Source organism: Micromesistius poutassou (genome assembly GCF_964030765.1).
Source record: "Micromesistius poutassou genome assembly, chromosome: 14".
Lineage (NCBI taxonomy): Eukaryota > Metazoa > Chordata > Actinopteri > Gadiformes > Gadidae > Micromesistius > Micromesistius poutassou.
In genome coordinates, this window is record NC_140284.1 from 12,527,773 (window position 1) to 12,545,733 (window position 17,961).

The 17,961-nt window shown below is 48.4% G+C and overlaps 1 protein-coding gene across 3 annotated transcripts in view; it reads right to left on the minus strand.

Moving 5' to 3' along the window:
- Positions 1-17,961, minus strand: part of ttn.2 (titin, tandem duplicate 2) — a 192,346-nt gene that overhangs the window by 50,599 nt on the left and 123,786 nt on the right. For all 3 annotated transcript variants that reach the window (XM_084478397.1, XM_084478396.1, XM_084478398.1), the window contains 32 exons: positions 16,952-17,063; positions 16,394-16,532; positions 15,992-16,155; positions 15,573-15,724; positions 15,300-15,456; positions 14,897-15,178; positions 14,230-14,529; positions 13,844-14,137; positions 11,712-13,716; positions 10,912-11,599; positions 10,475-10,739; positions 10,011-10,337; positions 9,611-9,895; positions 9,195-9,494; positions 8,630-8,932; positions 7,536-7,811; positions 7,150-7,449; positions 6,760-7,062; positions 6,350-6,649; positions 5,844-6,131; positions 5,435-5,737; positions 4,661-4,963; positions 4,179-4,484; positions 3,813-4,100; positions 3,320-3,610; positions 2,819-3,106; positions 2,115-2,702; positions 1,907-2,011; positions 1,608-1,805; positions 1,167-1,463; positions 478-1,062; positions 79-381 (listed from right to left, as the gene is read on the minus strand). In XM_084478397.1, the coding sequence (XP_084334523.1) occupies positions 79-381; positions 478-1,062; positions 1,167-1,463; positions 1,608-1,805; positions 1,907-2,011; positions 2,115-2,702; positions 2,819-3,106; positions 3,320-3,610; positions 3,813-4,100; positions 4,179-4,484; positions 4,661-4,963; positions 5,435-5,737; positions 5,844-6,131; positions 6,350-6,649; positions 6,760-7,062; positions 7,150-7,449; positions 7,536-7,811; positions 8,630-8,932; positions 9,195-9,494; positions 9,611-9,895; positions 10,011-10,337; positions 10,475-10,739; positions 10,912-11,599; positions 11,712-13,716; positions 13,844-14,137; positions 14,230-14,529; positions 14,897-15,178; positions 15,300-15,456; positions 15,573-15,724; positions 15,992-16,155; positions 16,394-16,532; positions 16,952-17,063 (11,095 nt within the window). The remainder of the gene's footprint in view (positions 1-78; positions 382-477; positions 1,063-1,166; positions 1,464-1,607; positions 1,806-1,906; positions 2,012-2,114; positions 2,703-2,818; positions 3,107-3,319; positions 3,611-3,812; positions 4,101-4,178; positions 4,485-4,660; positions 4,964-5,434; positions 5,738-5,843; positions 6,132-6,349; positions 6,650-6,759; positions 7,063-7,149; positions 7,450-7,535; positions 7,812-8,629; positions 8,933-9,194; positions 9,495-9,610; positions 9,896-10,010; positions 10,338-10,474; positions 10,740-10,911; positions 11,600-11,711; positions 13,717-13,843; positions 14,138-14,229; positions 14,530-14,896; positions 15,179-15,299; positions 15,457-15,572; positions 15,725-15,991; positions 16,156-16,393; positions 16,533-16,951; positions 17,064-17,961) is intronic.

Below are 17,961 nucleotides of genomic sequence, written 5' to 3' on the forward strand. Positions count from 1 at the left end.
AATCTAAAATAAATACTGCTGCCATTTTGGTATATAAGGTAGACATGATGACATGGTGTTGATGTAGGCTTTACTTACATACAATATCCTTGGTCATAGCTGGGTGAGAAGGCTCACTGGGTTCCCCGAAGCCAGCCCTGTTCTCTGCAGTCACTCTGAACTCGTACTCGACTCCTTCACTCAAACCCTGCACCTTGAAACGCAGGTCAGGGACCGTCCTCTTAGACGCTCTCACCCAGCGCATTCCTTTCCTCTCCTTCCTTTCAACACAATATCCTCTGATGTCACTTCCTCCATCCACGATTGGTCTCTTCCAAGAAATGGTGACTGAGTTTCGGGTGATGTTGTCAACCTCTGGCGTCGATGGCGGGCCGGGTGGGCCTGGAGAAAGGACAAAATAATGATTCCTTAGTTGATAGAAACTTCAAAATCAAAAATCCTTGTAGCATTTAAACAAGCATTCTAGTTTATACTTACGGTAACTGTCAGTCATTTTGATGGGGCCGGACTGCACAGAGTCTCCAGTTCCATACTGGTTTACAGCGGACGCTCTGAAGATGTACTCGTTGCCCTTGATCAGCTTGGTTACTACAAATCTGCAATCCATAACATCTTCGGCTAGCTTGGTCCACAGCAGGCGGCTGGTCTCGCGCTTCTCGAGGACATAGCACTTAATGGAGGATCCTCCATCCTCATCAGGGGGAAGCCAAGTCAGGGTACACTTCTCAGCTGAAATGTTGCTTGCCTCAATTGGGCCTGGAGGTCCGGGGATGTCAAGAACTTTGACCTTGATGTGATCTTCTTTGATACCGAAGGGGTTGCTGGCGGTGATGGTGTATTCTCCAGTGTTCTTCCTGCTGGCGTACTTGATGGACATGGTAGAGGAGGTCGGGGTGCTGGTGATGCTGACAATGTCAGAGTTCTTGAACTCGCGACCAGCCTTGGACCACACAGCTGTGGGGGGTGGTTTACCAAGGATCTTTGAGGCAGTGATGACAATTGTGTCGCCAGCTCTCACAGAAACATCTTTCATCTCTGGGTCGATGGTGATTGATGGAGGTTCTGTAGCAGACAGAAGAATATCAACATTATTACTGTGTAACCATGTATTGTTAACACTACAAATTGAAATCTCATATATCAGGATTAGGATGTGTTTCTCCTACCATATTCGTCCTTGCAGGTGAGCAGTTCTGTGAGTTCGGAGGGGTTGCTGATGGCTCCAGCAGCGTTCCTAGCCCTGATCCTGAACTCGTACTGAGCTCCCTCTGTCAGGTCTGTAACAGTGAAGGCACAGCTCTGGATGTTGACGTGGTTGGCCTTGGCCCAGGCCTTGGTTCCGGCCTCTAGTTTCTCTACCATGTACCCCGTCAACTTGTGGCCGCCGTCGTACTTTGGCGCTGTCCACATCAGAGTCACAGAGCACCTGGTGACATTGATCACATCAGGCTTGCCCGGAGGATCTGATAGGGAACAATCACATATGCATCAGCATTAGTTTAAACCTTTTTAGGGGCATCTGTGCCTGCACCGCAGATTAGAATCTGGGTTGCTAAAAACTCTAAAAATCCAATATAGTAACCTTCTAGCATAAGTAGTGAACTCACCGATAGGATCCAGGGCAACCACAGCTTCAGTGGCCCTGCTGGCTTTACCCAGCCCAGCCATGTTCATGGCCATGACCCGGAACTCGTACTCCAGCCCCTCGATGAGACTGGTGACCCTGCACTCCTTCACCCTCAGTGGAGTCTTGCTGGCCCTCTTCCACATCAAACTGTTCCTCTCTTTAAACTCAACATGGTATCCTACACACACACACAGACACACACAGTTCATGCATCTTGTTCCATCTACTAAATGAATTATTATATACATCAGCTAATAATGAATAGTTATGTTATGTTACCAGTTATTGGGGAGCCCCCAGAGTCTTTTGGATCATTCCAGTTCAGGGTGGCAGACTCGTGACGGATGCTGACGATCTCTGGAGGTGCAGGAGCTTCAGGAACATCTACAGACCAGGCATAGAAGAAGGGCGACATTAAGAACATCATAACAGCCATCCTAATGTAAATCCATTGGATGAAGATCATGTTGGATCAAAAGTAACTCACTGAATGGATGCATGGCAATGACTGGATCTGATCTCAGATACTCCCCAACTCCATATTTGTTCTCTGCAAACACTCTGAAGATGTACTCTATCCCATCATGGAGCCTGATCACCCTAATGGTGTTCTTCTGAGTAGCCGAGGCCACCGTGGCCCACTTGCTGTCCGTGGTCCTCCTCTTCTCTACGATGTAGTTAGACACCTCTGCGCCCCCGTCATCCGTGGGTGGACCCCACTCCAGGTTGATTCCGTCCGCCGTGATCTCGTCAAACTTGATGGGTCCTGTGCAGATCCCCGGCCGGCCCACCACCTTCAGGCTGAACTGGCAGTCCTTGGAGCCGGCTGAGTTCCTGGCTGTGATTTTGATGGTGTCGGCATCGGCCCTCTGGCAGTCTCTGATGAGCAGGGTGGTGAGGCCCTGAGACGCCTCCACACACATCCTACCGGTGTCTCCCAGGCCAACATCTCCCTTTTTCCAGGTTGCCGTAGGATACGGGATGCCCATCAGAGGGATGTTGATGCGCACAGTGCTGCCCTCCTTGGCCACGTAGGTCAGATCATGCAGACCACTCAAGTCGAAGCTGGGTAGAACTGGAAGTCAAGAGGAACACAGAGCAATGTTCATAAACGGAAGAAAGACTGAATATCATTTGAAATGACTCATCAATAATAATTTCTAGAATAAGGTTTAACCAAGAGGATCTCACCAATCTGGTCTTTGGCCACGATGGTCAGCTCAACAGGGGGTCCTTCTCCAGATTCATTGAGAGCCTTGACTCTGAAGGAGTACTCTTTACCCTCCGTCAGCTCTCCCAGGGTGTGGTTCATGTTCTTCCCCTGCTCCAGCAGTTTCCACTTCTCCTCCCCCACACTCTGCTCCAAGATGTAGGAGGTTATGTTGCTGCCTCCATCGCTGATGGGCCTCTTCCAGCCCAGGGTCACACAGTCTTTGGTAAGCTTCTGAGGCTTGAATTCTGACACCGGGCCAGGTTGTTCTGAGGCAAGGTAATCATAGGACCAACATCAGACATCTAGCTAGGTGGTGATCGTTATAATCACTGACCCCTTTCATATTAAACATTTTCAATAGGTATTTTGCTCATATTCTGTACTTTTTTTTTTTGTTGTAAGAAAGTATACATGTACGTTTGACAAAAGCTTTGTGTGCAGACTAACACACTAAACCAAAGTGATCCATGTGGTTCTACCTGAGGCTCTGACAGAGCCGGGCGTCTCGCAGCCCTCTCCGATGCCGTAGGCGTTCTCCGCTAGAACCCTGAAGCAGTAGGCCTGCCCCCCTTCCAGGTTGGTGATCCTGAACGAGGTCTTTGGACATTCCGTAGCAACACAGGTCCACGCCTTTCTCTCCGCCAAACGCTTTTCCACAATGTAGCTCTTCACTGGGCTTCCACCATCGATCAGAGGGGGTTCCCAGGTGATGAAGGCGTGGCTTCTAGATGTCTCCTTGACAACCAGGTTGGCTGGAGGTCCAGGAGTAGCTAAGAGAGGAACATGTGTATGTTATGTCCTTTGACCTGAACAGTGAGGAATATGTTTAGGGGGTGATATATAACCTAGTCAGAATAGTTTGAAAACCTAGAAAAAGTTTCATATCTTCATCTTGCAGTTAAATAATTGTATAATTAGAAACCATCAGTGGAATAGCTTGTAGCCAGTCATAGTTGAATGAATTGCTCTTACCGAGGACCTTGACGATGATAGTGTAGCTCTTGGAGCCGCTGCTGTTTTCCAGGGACAAGACGTACTTCCCGGCGTCATATCTGGTGACGTCTTCAATCATCAGCAGTGTGTCCCACTCGGAGGTCTTGATGAGCACCCCCTGCCTGTCCTTCAGGTTGGCCCCAACCTTGGTCCAGGTGACCTTTGGAGCGGGTCGTCCTTTCAGGGGAACGTAGAGCCTCATGGTGACGCCCGCTCTCAGGACCAAGGCTTTACGCAGGTCAGCGTCCAGTTCAGCCTCGGGAGCGACTGCAGGACAGAGCACAGTGATTAGAGCATAGCGCCTACAACCACGACTGCCGCTGATCAAAAGGCAGTTGAACTTACTGAGGATGTCCTTGGGCATGTGGTTCCCTGGAACCTCGCTGGGCTCACTGTATCCAATCTTGTTAACAGCTGTCACTCTGAACTGGTACTCAGTGCTGTCCAACAGGCCAGTCATCAGGAACTTAGTGGCCTGGAGCTTTTGGGGAACATTACACTTGGTCCAGTCCTCAGCCTCACCACGCTTGCACTCTACCAGGTATCCGATGATCTCACAACCCCCATCGTAAGCTGGTTTGGTCCAAGTCAAACTGATGGAACTCTTGGTGGAATCAACCACCTTGGGGAAGGCGGGGGGGCCAGGAGGATCTAGGATAGGCAGAGGGGATTACATTGATATGAATTATGTTAACCAATATAGTACTGCTCACTAGCACTGGCACGACAAGCCCACTACTATTACTCATAATATAAATTATAATGAATTGTCATGCAGAAGACACAATTGTAAAAAGGCATAATAAAGGGCAAACTATTGGACTTACAAACAGGGTCAACAGCCAGGGCAGCATTAGAGGCATCACTGGGTTTTCCAAGGCCAGCTTTGTTCATGGCAATGACTCTGAACTCGTACTCTGACCCTTCGGTCAGCTGGACAGCCTTGAGGGTCCGGTCAATTACAGGTCTGCGGTTAACCTTGGCCCAGGTCAGCTCCGTGGCCTCACGTTTCTCCAACATATATCCCAGGATGGTGGCCTTGCCGTCATTGGCAGGGACCTTCCAGCTGACTGTCATGGAGTCCTTGGTGATGTTAGTGATGATTGGGGGCTCACATGGACCTGGTACATCTGGAGAGAGAGAAACACAACCAGGGCATCAGCAGATGATCCAAGAGCTGAGTGTTTATCCCTAAATCTCACAGCTGTACAATCTCACCATAGACTCTATCTAACACCTGTACAGTCTATCCCTACACCCTAAACGTTGTACAGTCTATCCCTACATCCTAACAGCTGTACAGTCTATCCCTACACCCTAAATGTCGTACAGTCTATCCCTACACCCTAACAGCTGTACAGTCTATCCCTACATCCTAACAGCTGTACAGTCTATCCCTACATCCTAACAGCTGTACAGTCTATCCCTACACCCTAAACGTTATACAGTCTATCCCTACATTCTAAAAGCTGTACAGGCTATCCATACACCCTATCTAACAGTTGTACATTCTATCCCTATCTAACAGCTATCCGTCTAACCACACACATCATCTCTAATGGTACATATCTCTTGAGTGCATTAGTTACGCATGTTATTACCGTATGGGTTCTTGACCATGACTGGGCCGGCCATGACGGTGTCTCCCACACCATACTGGTTCTCAGCACTGACTCTGAACTCATACTCGTGGCCCTCGATAAGTTTCTCTACGTTGCAGTCGGTGCAGTGGCCGTGGATGTTGGAGCTGACCAGCGCCCAGTTGGCCCTGCTGGTCTCTCTCTTGTCGATGATGTAGTTGGTGATCTCAGAACCACCGTCGGCCAGGGGCGGCTCCCAGCGGAGCCGCACATGGTCAGAAAACACCTTGCCGATCCTCACCGAGGCGGGAGGACCTGGTTTGTCTGAAGGGAGACCCAAATCATTTAAGTATACATAATCTCGATCAAGTTCATAGTACTTAGTGCTGGTATGTCAGCCAATGTTGTCTCGATAGGGGGGAGATCGTACCTAACACCTTGACCTTGATTGTGGCATACTTGGAGCCATTGATGTTCTCAGCAGTGATGGTGTAGTCCCCAGACTCCTTCCTGGCGACGGAGTAGAGCTCCAGCAGGTGGACATGTTTCTTCTGACTCCTTTTCATGCCTTCAGCCAGGACGAGAGGTGCCCCATCCCTCTTCCAGCTCACCTTGGGAAGAGGCTTACCGAATACCTCAGCGTCCAGGAAGACGTTATCTCCAGCCTTCACCACGATCAGGTTTTTCATGTTGACACCTAGCTCTACACGGGGGGGGACTAAGGGACAGAAGAACAACTGCATTGATTGATGTTCAAGGTAGCATATGTAACAGATGATCTCAGTGTTTTGTTTCAAATCACTTTTACAATAATTCAAACACACTCACAAAATAAGTTTCCTTATAAAATAACTTATTAATTAAATAATAAAATAACTTCTATTAAACCATAAAAAAACAGCTTGCACCAATCAGCAGGTGATGATGACAGCGTACCGTTCTCTGCAAACACAGGGATGGGGTCGGACAGCTCCGAGGGCTGGCTGATGTTGATGGCCGTCTTGGCGATGATGCGAAACAGGTACTGTTGTCCCTCCTGAAGGCCAGTCACTACATATTCCTCTGTCTGGATGTTCATGCAGTTAGCGTTGCAGCGCGTCCACTTATCCTCAGGCATCTTGCAGTGCTCCACGTAGTAGCCAATCAGCTTGCTGCCTCCGTCGTTTCTTGGACGGCTCCAGACCAACGAGACGGTGGATTTGGTGACGTCCATGGGCTCTGGTTTACCTGGCGGGTCTGGAGGGAACAACAAGACCATACAGATATAGTTCTTAACCCTATCAGACACCACAGCAGATAACAAAACAAATAAGAGAACACCCCTTTCACACAGGGCTAGTGCATACCGACGGCTGTCCTGGCTGTAATGAAGTCGGATGGTTTGCAGGGCAAGCCCTGTCCAGCCTGGTTGATGGCAGACACTCTGAAGGTGTACTCCAGGCCCTCGATGAGGCCAAAGCAGGTATACTGGGTGGATTTCACCACCGATTCGTTGGCCTTGGCCCAGAGCAGGCTGTTCCTCTCCTTCCTCTCGATGCAGTAGCCTGTGATGGGGCTTCCCCCGTCGCTGCTGGGCCTCTCCCAGGACACGATGACATAGTCCTTGTTGATCTTATTGACCTGGAAGCTTCTGGGCTGACTTGGAGGATCTGGGAAATAAGACAACAGTATAATATATACCTTTCAATAATTTGTACAGAATTATTATTATTAGGAAGACCAAATAAACAACTCACCGAATGGATATCTGGCGATGGTCTTCTCTGAATAGATGGGCTGGGAGATGCCGAGGCGGTTCTCAGCACGAACACGGAAGGCATACTCTTTCCCAGGGGTGAGTTTGACGACACGGAAACTGCATTTGGTGCAGGCGATGGAGGCGGTGAGCCAATCTCCCTGGCTCACATCACACTTTTCAATGATGTAGTTGGTAATGTTGCTGCCGCCGTCTTCCTGTGGAGGGTTCCATAGCAGGGTGCAGGCATCCATGTCCAGCTCCGTCACCTCCAGGGGTCCTTCGGGAGGACCAGGGATGTCTGGGAAGAACAGGGCAGGCATGTTAAATCACCTGCTAACACTCAAATATACCAGACTGAGACTTATAGTTATGGGTACTACTGACCCATGACCACCACTTTGAGGATCTGGTTGATGGCGGATGTGCTGTTCGCAGCAGACAGGCTGTAGTAGCCACTGTCAGCCCTGGTTACGTTCTTGATGGACAGAGTGCAGGTGGTCAGAGTCTTCACCACAGACAGGCGGTCTGAGGTCAGGATGTCCTCGCTCCCTTGTTTCCATTTGCAGAATGGAGCCGGTTTTCCAGCCACGATGGCTTCAACCACCATCTTAGATCCAGCCCTCACTGTCACAATGTCTGGCATGATGATCTTAGGGGCCACTGGTTACAGAAAGAGAAGGAAATGTTACAGCCCTGTTCCTTTAATCTTTTCATCCCTTGGCCTCCTTCTCTTTTTTTCTGAAGAATAAAATGCCCATTGTAAATAGTCTCCCTACTACAACAGCTATAATACGTAATCTTGGTGCCAACAAAAGACAACCAGTGAAATTGTTGTGCAAGTTAAATAATCATGTGAATTCTTCTGGGTCAGAGTGAATAAAACACATGATTTAATTTCTGCCTGAAATACATTTAGTGAATAAATGTATTTTTAAATGGTAACCCTGCAAGGGCCATAGCATAGCATCTTATGAGTACCTGGGTCAATGTAGAGACAGAGGACAGTGAGGTTATAGAGGTAGGTTTAGGATTACAATATTAAAAAGAGTAAAAACAATAAATCCAATGTGTACAAAGTAAATTGCACTGGGTGCAAGATAGGGCCCCATGTGTGGTTTCAAAATGGTGCCCGGACACTGGATTATCAGTTTATGGTGGTTCTATCAGATTAAACACAACTTTGATGTTGCTGTTGCCGCTCCATCGTAGTTAACAATGGTTATGATAGAGTAATAGAGAATCAGGGCTAGGGCTGTGTCACATGACTGCTTTCTCATGTGTTCAAATGCCTTATGATGCCTTTGCATCTGGGGGGAGGGGGCATAGCCCTGATACGCAGACTCTGGATGAAGAGGTTAAACCTGATCTCACAGGCCAAGATGAAGATTTTGCGTGTCATATTTTTGTAATGATGTGCCTTTTTTACCGTGTATGTAGTGTGCTGGTTAAGTTTGTGCGTAAAGTGCATGTGAACTCACTGAGCTGCTCCTTGACTTCAAATACGCCCTCCGCCTCTCGGGCCAGGCTGACACCCACTGAGTTCCTGGCAGCGACCCTGAACTTGTACTTGGTTCCCTCCTTCAGCCCCACCACCACAATGGTCATGTCTTTGACCACAGAGTATGGGGTCCACTTGTCCTCGGCAGAGCCATCTTCCTGATAGTCCACCACATAGCCATTGATCTTGGCTCCTCCGTCTCGGAGGGGCTTCAGCCAGCCCAGCGTCGCACTGTTCTTGGTGATTTCCAACACTTCCATCTTCTTAGGTGGGTCGGGTTCACCTGGTGACATGGATCGGGATTAGGAACAGAGGAATTCGAGCTATGTTTAAGACTACACTCATCAAAAATAAGTTGTAAATAATTAGGAAGTCAAAAAATACTGAAAATTAGTTGGCTTTCTTTCATTTCAAATATATAAATTTAAATATGTTTTTTTACAGTTTTTTCCAATTGTCTTTGACCACATCTTAGAAACATTAAAAGAAACATGTGAAAGCATAGTAAAACAGTTTCCATGCTCCCTGAGCAGTGCCAGACTTACTGATGGGGTCAACAGCCAGGTACGACCTAGGGGAATCCTGAGGGAGCCCGATGCCGTACTTGTTGCAGGCCATGACTCTGAAGTAGTAATCCATGCCAGGGCTCATATTGGTGACCTTGAAGCTGGTTTTCTTCAGATCCTCACTGCACTTGTTCCAGGTCTTCCTGTCCACCTCACGCTTCTCCACAATGTAACTGAGGATCTGACTGCCGCCATCATTCTCCGGAGGAAGCCAGGATAGCTGAGCAGTCGTCTTGGTGACATTAGTAGCGTCCAAACCGCCAACAGGACCAGGAGTATCTGTCAATCACACAATACATGTTCCATGAAGGAGCCTAACAAATTAACACTGCTGTAGAGGTGTTTATAGTTGTATTTCACAACAGCTCTGGAATCAATAAAACGCTGTTTCTTACCAAGGACTTTGACACGGACGTACACAGCCTTCTCTCCAGAGGAATTGGAGAGGGACAGAGAGTATCTTCCAGAATCCTCTCTGGTGCTCTCAGGTATGACCAGGAAAGACATGGAGTCCACCTGATCAACGTGACCCCTGCGGGCCACGTTGTCCACACCCATGCGCTTCCAGGTCACCTTTGGCGCAGGTCGGCCTCTGATGACAGCAAACAGCCTGATGGGACATCCGGCCCTGACAGACAAGCCCTTCCTTAGACTGGCGTCCAGGTCGATCTCTGGGGCCTCTGTTGTCATGAAACACATTCAGAGTCAGGTCATATCTTCTCTAACATCAATAACAATTGTGCATAAAGAATATTTGCAGGAAAGTGTGATAGCGCAAATGAACAAAAGTCTCACCCAGGATCTCTTTGGGGGAGGCAGCTTCCCTAAGGTAAGCATGGCGTCCCCAGCCCATCTGGTTCTGGGCAGACACCTTGAAGTCATACTCCAGCTTCTCGTCCAGCTGTCCAATGGTGAACTCTGTGAGGACCAGTGGGCCGTGGGTGTCAATCCTCTTCCAGCCCACAGAGGGATTCTCTGGGTCGGCATCGGTCTTCAGCCTCAGGTCCAGGCTGTAGTTGATGATAGGAGCGCCACCATCGTACACAGGTCTGGACCAACTCAGAGTGATGGAGGTCTTGGTGCTGTCGGCCACCTTCAGGAATGCAGGGGGGCCCGGGGGCTCTGTGCACAGATAATATAATAGATGATCATTATTCATAATAAATGTGTCAATATATATATTTGTCAATATATATATTGTCATGCAATATACAGGTAATAACATTAACTAAACTATGTTCTTCTCATTGAATACCCACCGATTGGGTCTTTGGCAGCCACGGGTCTGCAGGGCTTGCTGGGCTCTCCCAGGCCCACCTCATTCTCAGCCTTGACCCTGAATTGATATTCATGGTTGGGGATGAGGTTTGTCACCTTCATCCGTCTCTCTGTGATGGTACTCTTAGTGCAGGGAACCCAGCGCACAGCTCTCTTCTCCTTCCTCTCAAGGATGTAGCCAGTGATCGACTTTCCTCCATCGTTCTCTGGAGGAGCCCAGACAACAGTCATCTCCTCTTTGCCCACCTTGAGGAGAAGCACACAGCTGTCAGTCCCACTATTTATGAGTAGCAATATGCTCTCATTGATGATGACTGGAAAGTGTTTTGCAGTTGCAGGATAAAACAAAAATGCATTGTGAGTTCCCTTCGGCATCTCTACACTGGAAAGACTCTACAACAGGGATTCATTATCCTACCTTTGAGACCTCAGGGGCGTCGGGAGGTCCAGGTTTGTTGAACTGGGTCTTGACTGTGACAGGCTTGCTCTCTATGGCTGGGCCTGTACCCATCTTGTTCTCAGCTCTCACTCTGAAGATGTACTCATTGCCCTCCACCAGGCGGGTAACGTTGCAGTAAGGAGTTACCACAGAGGCAGAGTATGTAGACCAGACCATTCTTCTGGTCTCACACTTCTCCAGAATAAAGCTGTCCACCTCACATCCACCGTCGTCCTCAGGATTGTCCCAGATCACCCTGCACTTGTCAGCTCCAATCCCAGTAACCCTGAGGTTCCTTACAGGCCCGGGGATGTCCAACACGTTGACGTTAGCGTACGCTGTGAAGGTGCCAGCTGAGTTGGTGGCACTGACCACATACTTGCCAGTGTCTGTACGTTTGGACTTTGTCAAGAGGAACTTGGTGTAGTCGGCGCCTGTCTCATAGCTCATTCTGGGGTTGTCTCCTGTTGCTTTGTCCTTGACCCACTTGACCTCTGGTTGGGGCTTTCCTCTCAGTCCAGCCTCCATCCTGACAGACTCTCCAGCCTTCACAGTCACTGATCCTACCTGCTTCAGGTCGATCACTGGCTTCTGGATCTCTTCCCTCACCAATATATCACAGAGCTTCACCCAGTCACTCTCTCCACCCTCATTGACTGTCTGCACCCTAAATAAAAAATAAAATCATTCAGAAACGTTATAAAATCATAAACATAATTTAGGCATTTAAATTAGGCTACAATTGTATATAGTTAAACAGTACCAATGTTGCAACTGACCTGAATGTGTAGGTCTGGTTCTCAGTGCACTTGTCGGCCATGAAGAATGTGTTGTTGAGAAGGTCAGCGTTGAGTTCCTCCCACTCCTCGCCATCCTTTACCTTACACTCCAGGTTGTAGGAGAGGCTGCGGCTACCGCCATCATAATCAGGCTTCCTCCATCTGAGGTACACGTGGTTCTTGCCGATATCAGTGGCCCTGAAATTCTCAGGCTCCCCAGGTTTCTCAATGGGGTCGATGGCCAGCAGGGGTGTCTTGGTCTCCACAGTGGGCCCTGGGCCCAACTTGTTCTCAGCACAGACACGGAACAGGTATTCATGCCCTTCCATTAGCTTGGCCTTGATCATGCGGTTGGTGCAGGTAGATGAGATCATAGACCACATGCTGATGCTAGGCTCACGGCACTCCACAATGTAGTTGGTGATCTCAGAGCCACCGTTGTCTATTGGAGCTTCCCAATTGATCATACAAGAGCCCTTGGTGACGTATGTGAGGTGGAGGTTCTGACAGTGAAGAGGTCGGTCCAGGACGTTGACTGTGATGATGCAGGAGGCCTCACCACCCTCGTTGGATGCCTTTAAGATGAATTGGCCATGGTCGGCTCTGGTGGCCTCCTTGATTTTCATGTGGACCACTGGGAGGTTCTGGGTGATGGTGATACGTTTGGTGTTTTCCAGAACAGTCTCTCCCTTGGACCATAGGATTTCAGGGTCTGGACGAGCCTTTATGTAGCCTGTGATGTTGATGTTGTGTCCGGCGCGCACAGTGACACGCTCACGGCAGGAAGCCTCCATCTCTATTTCAGGTGGAATGAGGATGTCCTGAGCAATGGTGGACTCTGGGATCTCCCGGGATTCTCCATCTCCAATCATATTGGAAGCAAAGACTCTGAACCTATATTCTTGCCCTTCCTCCAGGGCCTTGACTCTGTAGGCACACTGTTTGATGAAGTCGTCCAGGTTAACCTTCTTCCACTCCTCACTGTCAGCCTTCTTTATCTCCACTGTGTAGCCCAGGATGGGGCTACCTCCATCTTTGTTAGGTTTTGACCACACCAGGTCAGCTGTCGATTTGCTGTAGTCCTTGACCTTGGGGTTGACAGGGTGGCTTGGCACAGTGATGGGCCTGCATGGCTTGCAGGGGTCCGAGACAGGAGAGGGACCACTGTATCCAGCAATATTTTCAGCGAATACTCTGAACTCATAGTTGTTGCCCTCAAACAGGCCCAGAACTCTGTACCTGAGGTCCTTGCAGGGCGTCTTGTTCACACGGATCCACTTGCCTCCGATGTGTCGGCGTTCAATTAGGTAGCCAGTGATCTGGCTGCCTCCATCAGCCAGAGGCATGGTCCAGCCAACCGTGACTGCGTCCTCTGCGATATCTGACGTATGTGGTTTACCAGGGTGGCTTGGGGCCTCAAATGAGTGCTGGGCGACGGTGGGCATGCTCTCTAGAGCAGCACCAATACCCATTTTATTCTCAGCACGGATTCGGACCACATACTCCACTCCCTTCTGCAGACGGGTGATCTTGAGTATGTTGGCGGTGCTACCAGAGCTTACTCCTCCCCAGGACTCCTTGTTGGATTCTCTCTTCTCAACGATGTAATTGGTAACTGGGCTACCTCCGTCATCTTTGGGAGGACGCCATTCAATCTCCATGGAGTCTGGTGTCACCTCCAGGATGTTCAGCGGTCCAATGGGAGCAGCGGGCACATCCAGAACGGTCACACTGAGGCCCACGGTTTTGCTTCCGGCTGGGTTGGACACCGTCAGCAGATAGCTCCCAGTGTGACTTCTGGTACAGTCGTTGATGCTGAGCACACTAGAGAAGTTGTCAGTGTCTATCTTTACATTTCCCTCGGCGGTGATCTCCTCTCCTTCGATGCACCACTTAGCAGTAGGAACTGGGATTCCTCTCATGATGGCTGGAAGCCTGATGGTGGTGCCAGCCTTGACTGTGATGCCCTCTATCAGCTTAACGTCCACTTCAACGATGGGAGCCACTGGACAAACAAAGACACATAGAAGGCTTTTTAACTACACTGAAGTTCTATAAATGAAAAGAAGGTGAATCTGTGTTGTTCTGGCATAATTACAAAGAAGATAAAGTTAGGTTTCTTGATGTCTCACCCAGTTTCTCCTGGCATAGGACGGGAAGGGTAGTGTCGGGTCTGCTGAGGCCAATGGCGTTCTCAGCTCTCACGCGGAAACGATAGGTCTTTCCCTCCTCCAGGCCAGTGACATGACTTTCAGGGATACTGACCGTCTTCCACTCATCCCACTCCCTCTCTCCCTCCTCCTGGTACTCAACCAAGAAGCCAGTGATGTTACTTCCTCCGTTGCGGTCGGGCCAGTTCCAGATCAGCCACACCTCAGTCTTGTCAGCATCGACGTGATGCAGGTCCTTAGGTGGGCCAGGTGGGACTGAGAGGCCAAAGAAAATATTACATCAGACCAACGATCTGTCTAGGTATCCTATCCATGAATACATGCTATGGATCACAGTTAGTACTCACACAGGGGGTTCATGGCCTTGATGGACCTTGGTGTCTCCACATATTCACTCCTGCCGTACTGGTTTTCAGCAGCCACGCGGAACAGGTAGGATGTTCCTTCCATCAGGTGTTTGGCCGTAATGCTGCGCTTCTTAGAAGAGGAGCAGACAGGCACCCACTGGGCCGAGGCTGCATCCTTCTTTTCCACCACAAAGTTAGTGATGCGAGCACCCCCATTGTCCTCTGGGTCTTTCCAGGACAGGTAGGCGGAGTCACTTCTCACGTCCGTCACACGCAGGTGTTGAATGGGACCGGGCTTATCTGGGAAAGAAAGGCAGCATGTTAGAACATGGCATTACTCCTGCCAAGCGTAGGCATTCGAATCCCCAGTGGTAGAGCAAGGCATTAACACTGCAATTGGAAGGGCTTTCCATTCCCACTAGAGCCACCCATGCTTATAATATATTGTAAGACATTTAGGATAGACGGCTGCACAAGATGGCACTATACATTTTTTTTATTGCTATAATGTGGAGATTTTTTATATTTAGTAAGGCATAATGCACTTTTACATGTTTTACTTCATCTTTACACTTTTCAGTTCATCTTTTTCCCATGGCTAAACGTGTTTAACATGATGTCCTATTGAACTAGCTGAAGTGAGTCATGTCATCTGAGGGTCTCTTACTCAGGACCAACACAGTGCAGGTTACGGTCTTGGATCCAGCCGGGTTCTCCACAGTCAGGGTGTAATCTCCACAGTCGTCACGGTTACAGAACCTCATCTCCAGCTTGGTTGCATTCTGGTTGACCTCGATGTCAGCTCTGGTGGGCACCTCGGCCTCATTCTTCTTCCAGGTGACACTAGGGAAGGGTTTGCCAGTGATCTCAGCCATCAGGACGATGTGAGTTCCAGCCATGGCCTTCACCTCACGGGTCATCGCAGCATCCAGAATCAGCTCTGGGGGCTCTGTATCCACAGGGGGTCAGAAGAGATGAAACACACAAACAGGGCTAGTGTTGAGACTCATCTTCAAAACTATGATCAAAACACTGAGCTATCAAAACATCACCAAGAAGAGGTGACTCACCGAATCTGTCCTGAGCTCGGACGGGCTCCTTCACATCAGCGGCCTCAGATTCTCCAGCAGCATTGACGGCAATGACGCGGAAGCGGTACAGACCTCCGTCCTCCAGGTTGATCACCTTGAACTTGGTGTCCTGGCAGGAGTCTGGGGTCTGGTTCGCCTGAAGACAACCAGTAGAGGTTTAGAGATCGCTCAATGATCTCTCACAGTCTTGAGGAGAGAATGATCACATTGGTTTAATTTATTCAATCTTTGAGTGTAAATCACGGATCCAACCTTGAGCCACTCGTCATCCCCGGCCTTCTGGAACTCCACCAGGTATCCCAGGATCTTGCCCCTGCCGGTGTCCTTTGGAGGCTGCCAGGACAGGGACACAGACTCCTTGGTCCAGTCTACGGCCTCTGGGTTCACGGGAGGACTAGGACGAACTGGAACCGACGGGACCTCGTTATTACCCACATTTCTACCTATCTAAATATTGCTAGCTGTAAAGGTAAATCTACCTGTAAAGCTATATCTATGTTTACAGGTCTGTGTATGCAAATAATAGTTTGGGGCAGGTCTAGCTAACGATGGGGTCTTAAGCAAACACTGGTTTGGTGTATACTTACAGTATGTATAGAATTCGACATGTAGTGATAGTACATTGTATGAAGTGACAGAGTGTATATCTATAGTGTTAATGGTCCACCTACCAATGGGGTCTTTAGCGAACACTGGTTTGCTGGCGGGGCTGGGGTCTCCCACTCCCACAACGTTCTCAGCACTGACTCTGAACTCGTACTCGCAGCCCTGCAGCAGATCTGGGACCCAGTACTCCACCTTGCCATGGATCTTCTCCTTGTTACAGCGGATCCATCTGACAGGAACAGCATCACCATAGTTACATCATCATAATCTCCCTGGTTACGATGTTACGATGATGATGATCATCATCATCACCACCACCATGGTTATCACCGTCACATGGGTACAATCATAACCATGGTTGCAAACCCACTATCATCAGCTCTGTTGCCAACACATCATCATCATCATCCCCACGGCAACCAACACATCATCATGATCACCATGGTTACAATCATCTCCATCCTCACCCTTTAGCCATGGTCTCCTTCCGCTCCACGTTGTACCCAGTGATAGGTTTCCCTCCGTCAGCAGGAGGCTCCCAGCTGATGAGGGCGGTGTCGTGGTACACCTCCTTTATCACAGGCTGCTTGGGGGCATCTGGGACCTCTGGGATAAAGAAGCACAGGAGTAAGAACCTACACAGGCTGCTGACACTGTCCTACCACACTGTTCAACTGGGGCATCTTCAAACCAGTCCAAAGAGAATGAGGCACAGAGAGGAGGACGAGGGGCACTGGTGTATGAAAGAGGAGGGCTGTTTTCAGGGGGTGTATTTTTGTTTTCAAATTAAATTACATGGCATCCTCATGGCAGTATCTTATGAGAAAAAGGTGTATAACTTCTGAAAGCGTATCACCAGACCTAAACTGAGGCTACCCCTTGATTATTAACCTGATTAAATCAAAAAGGGTTTCAATAGTCGGCACTAGGCTTGGCCCACGATAATCGCTGCTTACAACTTTAATTGTTATTATTGTTCAAATAATGACAATTATTATGATCATTAAAGAGGAGGTATGGCTTACTGAAGACATCTTTAGCCTTGGTCTCGGTAGACAGCAGAGGTTCGCTGATGCCGTAGATGTTCTGAGCCATGATCCTGACAATGTAGTCTCTGCCCTCGATCAGCTTTGGAACCTGATGTCAGAACACATTGGCATAGCGACATTAGCATAGCTACATTAGTATAGCTATTAGCATAGCTTCTAGCTGTCATAAGACATAATTATAGCAACATTAACATATGTCCTGGCTTTCGTAATACATTATTATTGGGGATGTCCCGATACCACTTTTTCACTTCCGATACTGATACCGATACCGCAGCTTCGGCTAGCTGCCGATACCGGTATCAGTCCGATACTTTGTTTTACTTTTGAACAAATAATAATAATAAAAAAATATATGGAAGCACTTTGCTCATGATTGCCAATAAGCCAAAAAACATTAAAACATCTCACTAAAGAAAGGTTGGCTTAAATCAAATTAAAAGATTTGAACAGAGTTCAAAACTAAGTAAACAATGTAAACATGCACACATAAAAAAAACATGAAGTTGAAAACATAATTAAAACAATTAGCTAAATGGTTAAAGTTTGAATAAATTTGAGATAATATATAGAATAGCTGAGCTGTTACAGCTGTTACATGCGTGTGTGTCATCACTTGTAGTATCCAGGAAGTGTTGACGTTATTCTTTCACATCTCGTTAATTGAGATAAGCTCACAAAATGATAAGGCTTGTACGGTTGTTTACGTTAGCCTTTAGCTTCTACTGTAAGTACATCAGATATGTAAGAAGCAGCTAGCCTCTAGCCATATAAATGGGGGTTCCCACACACAAACGGCCGATTTATAATAATCATATTTCCAATTGATCATAATCATTTTAATCGATTGGACATCCACAACGTCCGAAATGGTTAGCTTTTGTGATCGCCACGCTTGTGGCTATCACGACAGCTGTGATCCGCTCTAGCCGAGCCTGGAGCGTGTGACGTGACTGCGTGATCGCACTCGACAATAGCCGAGGAGA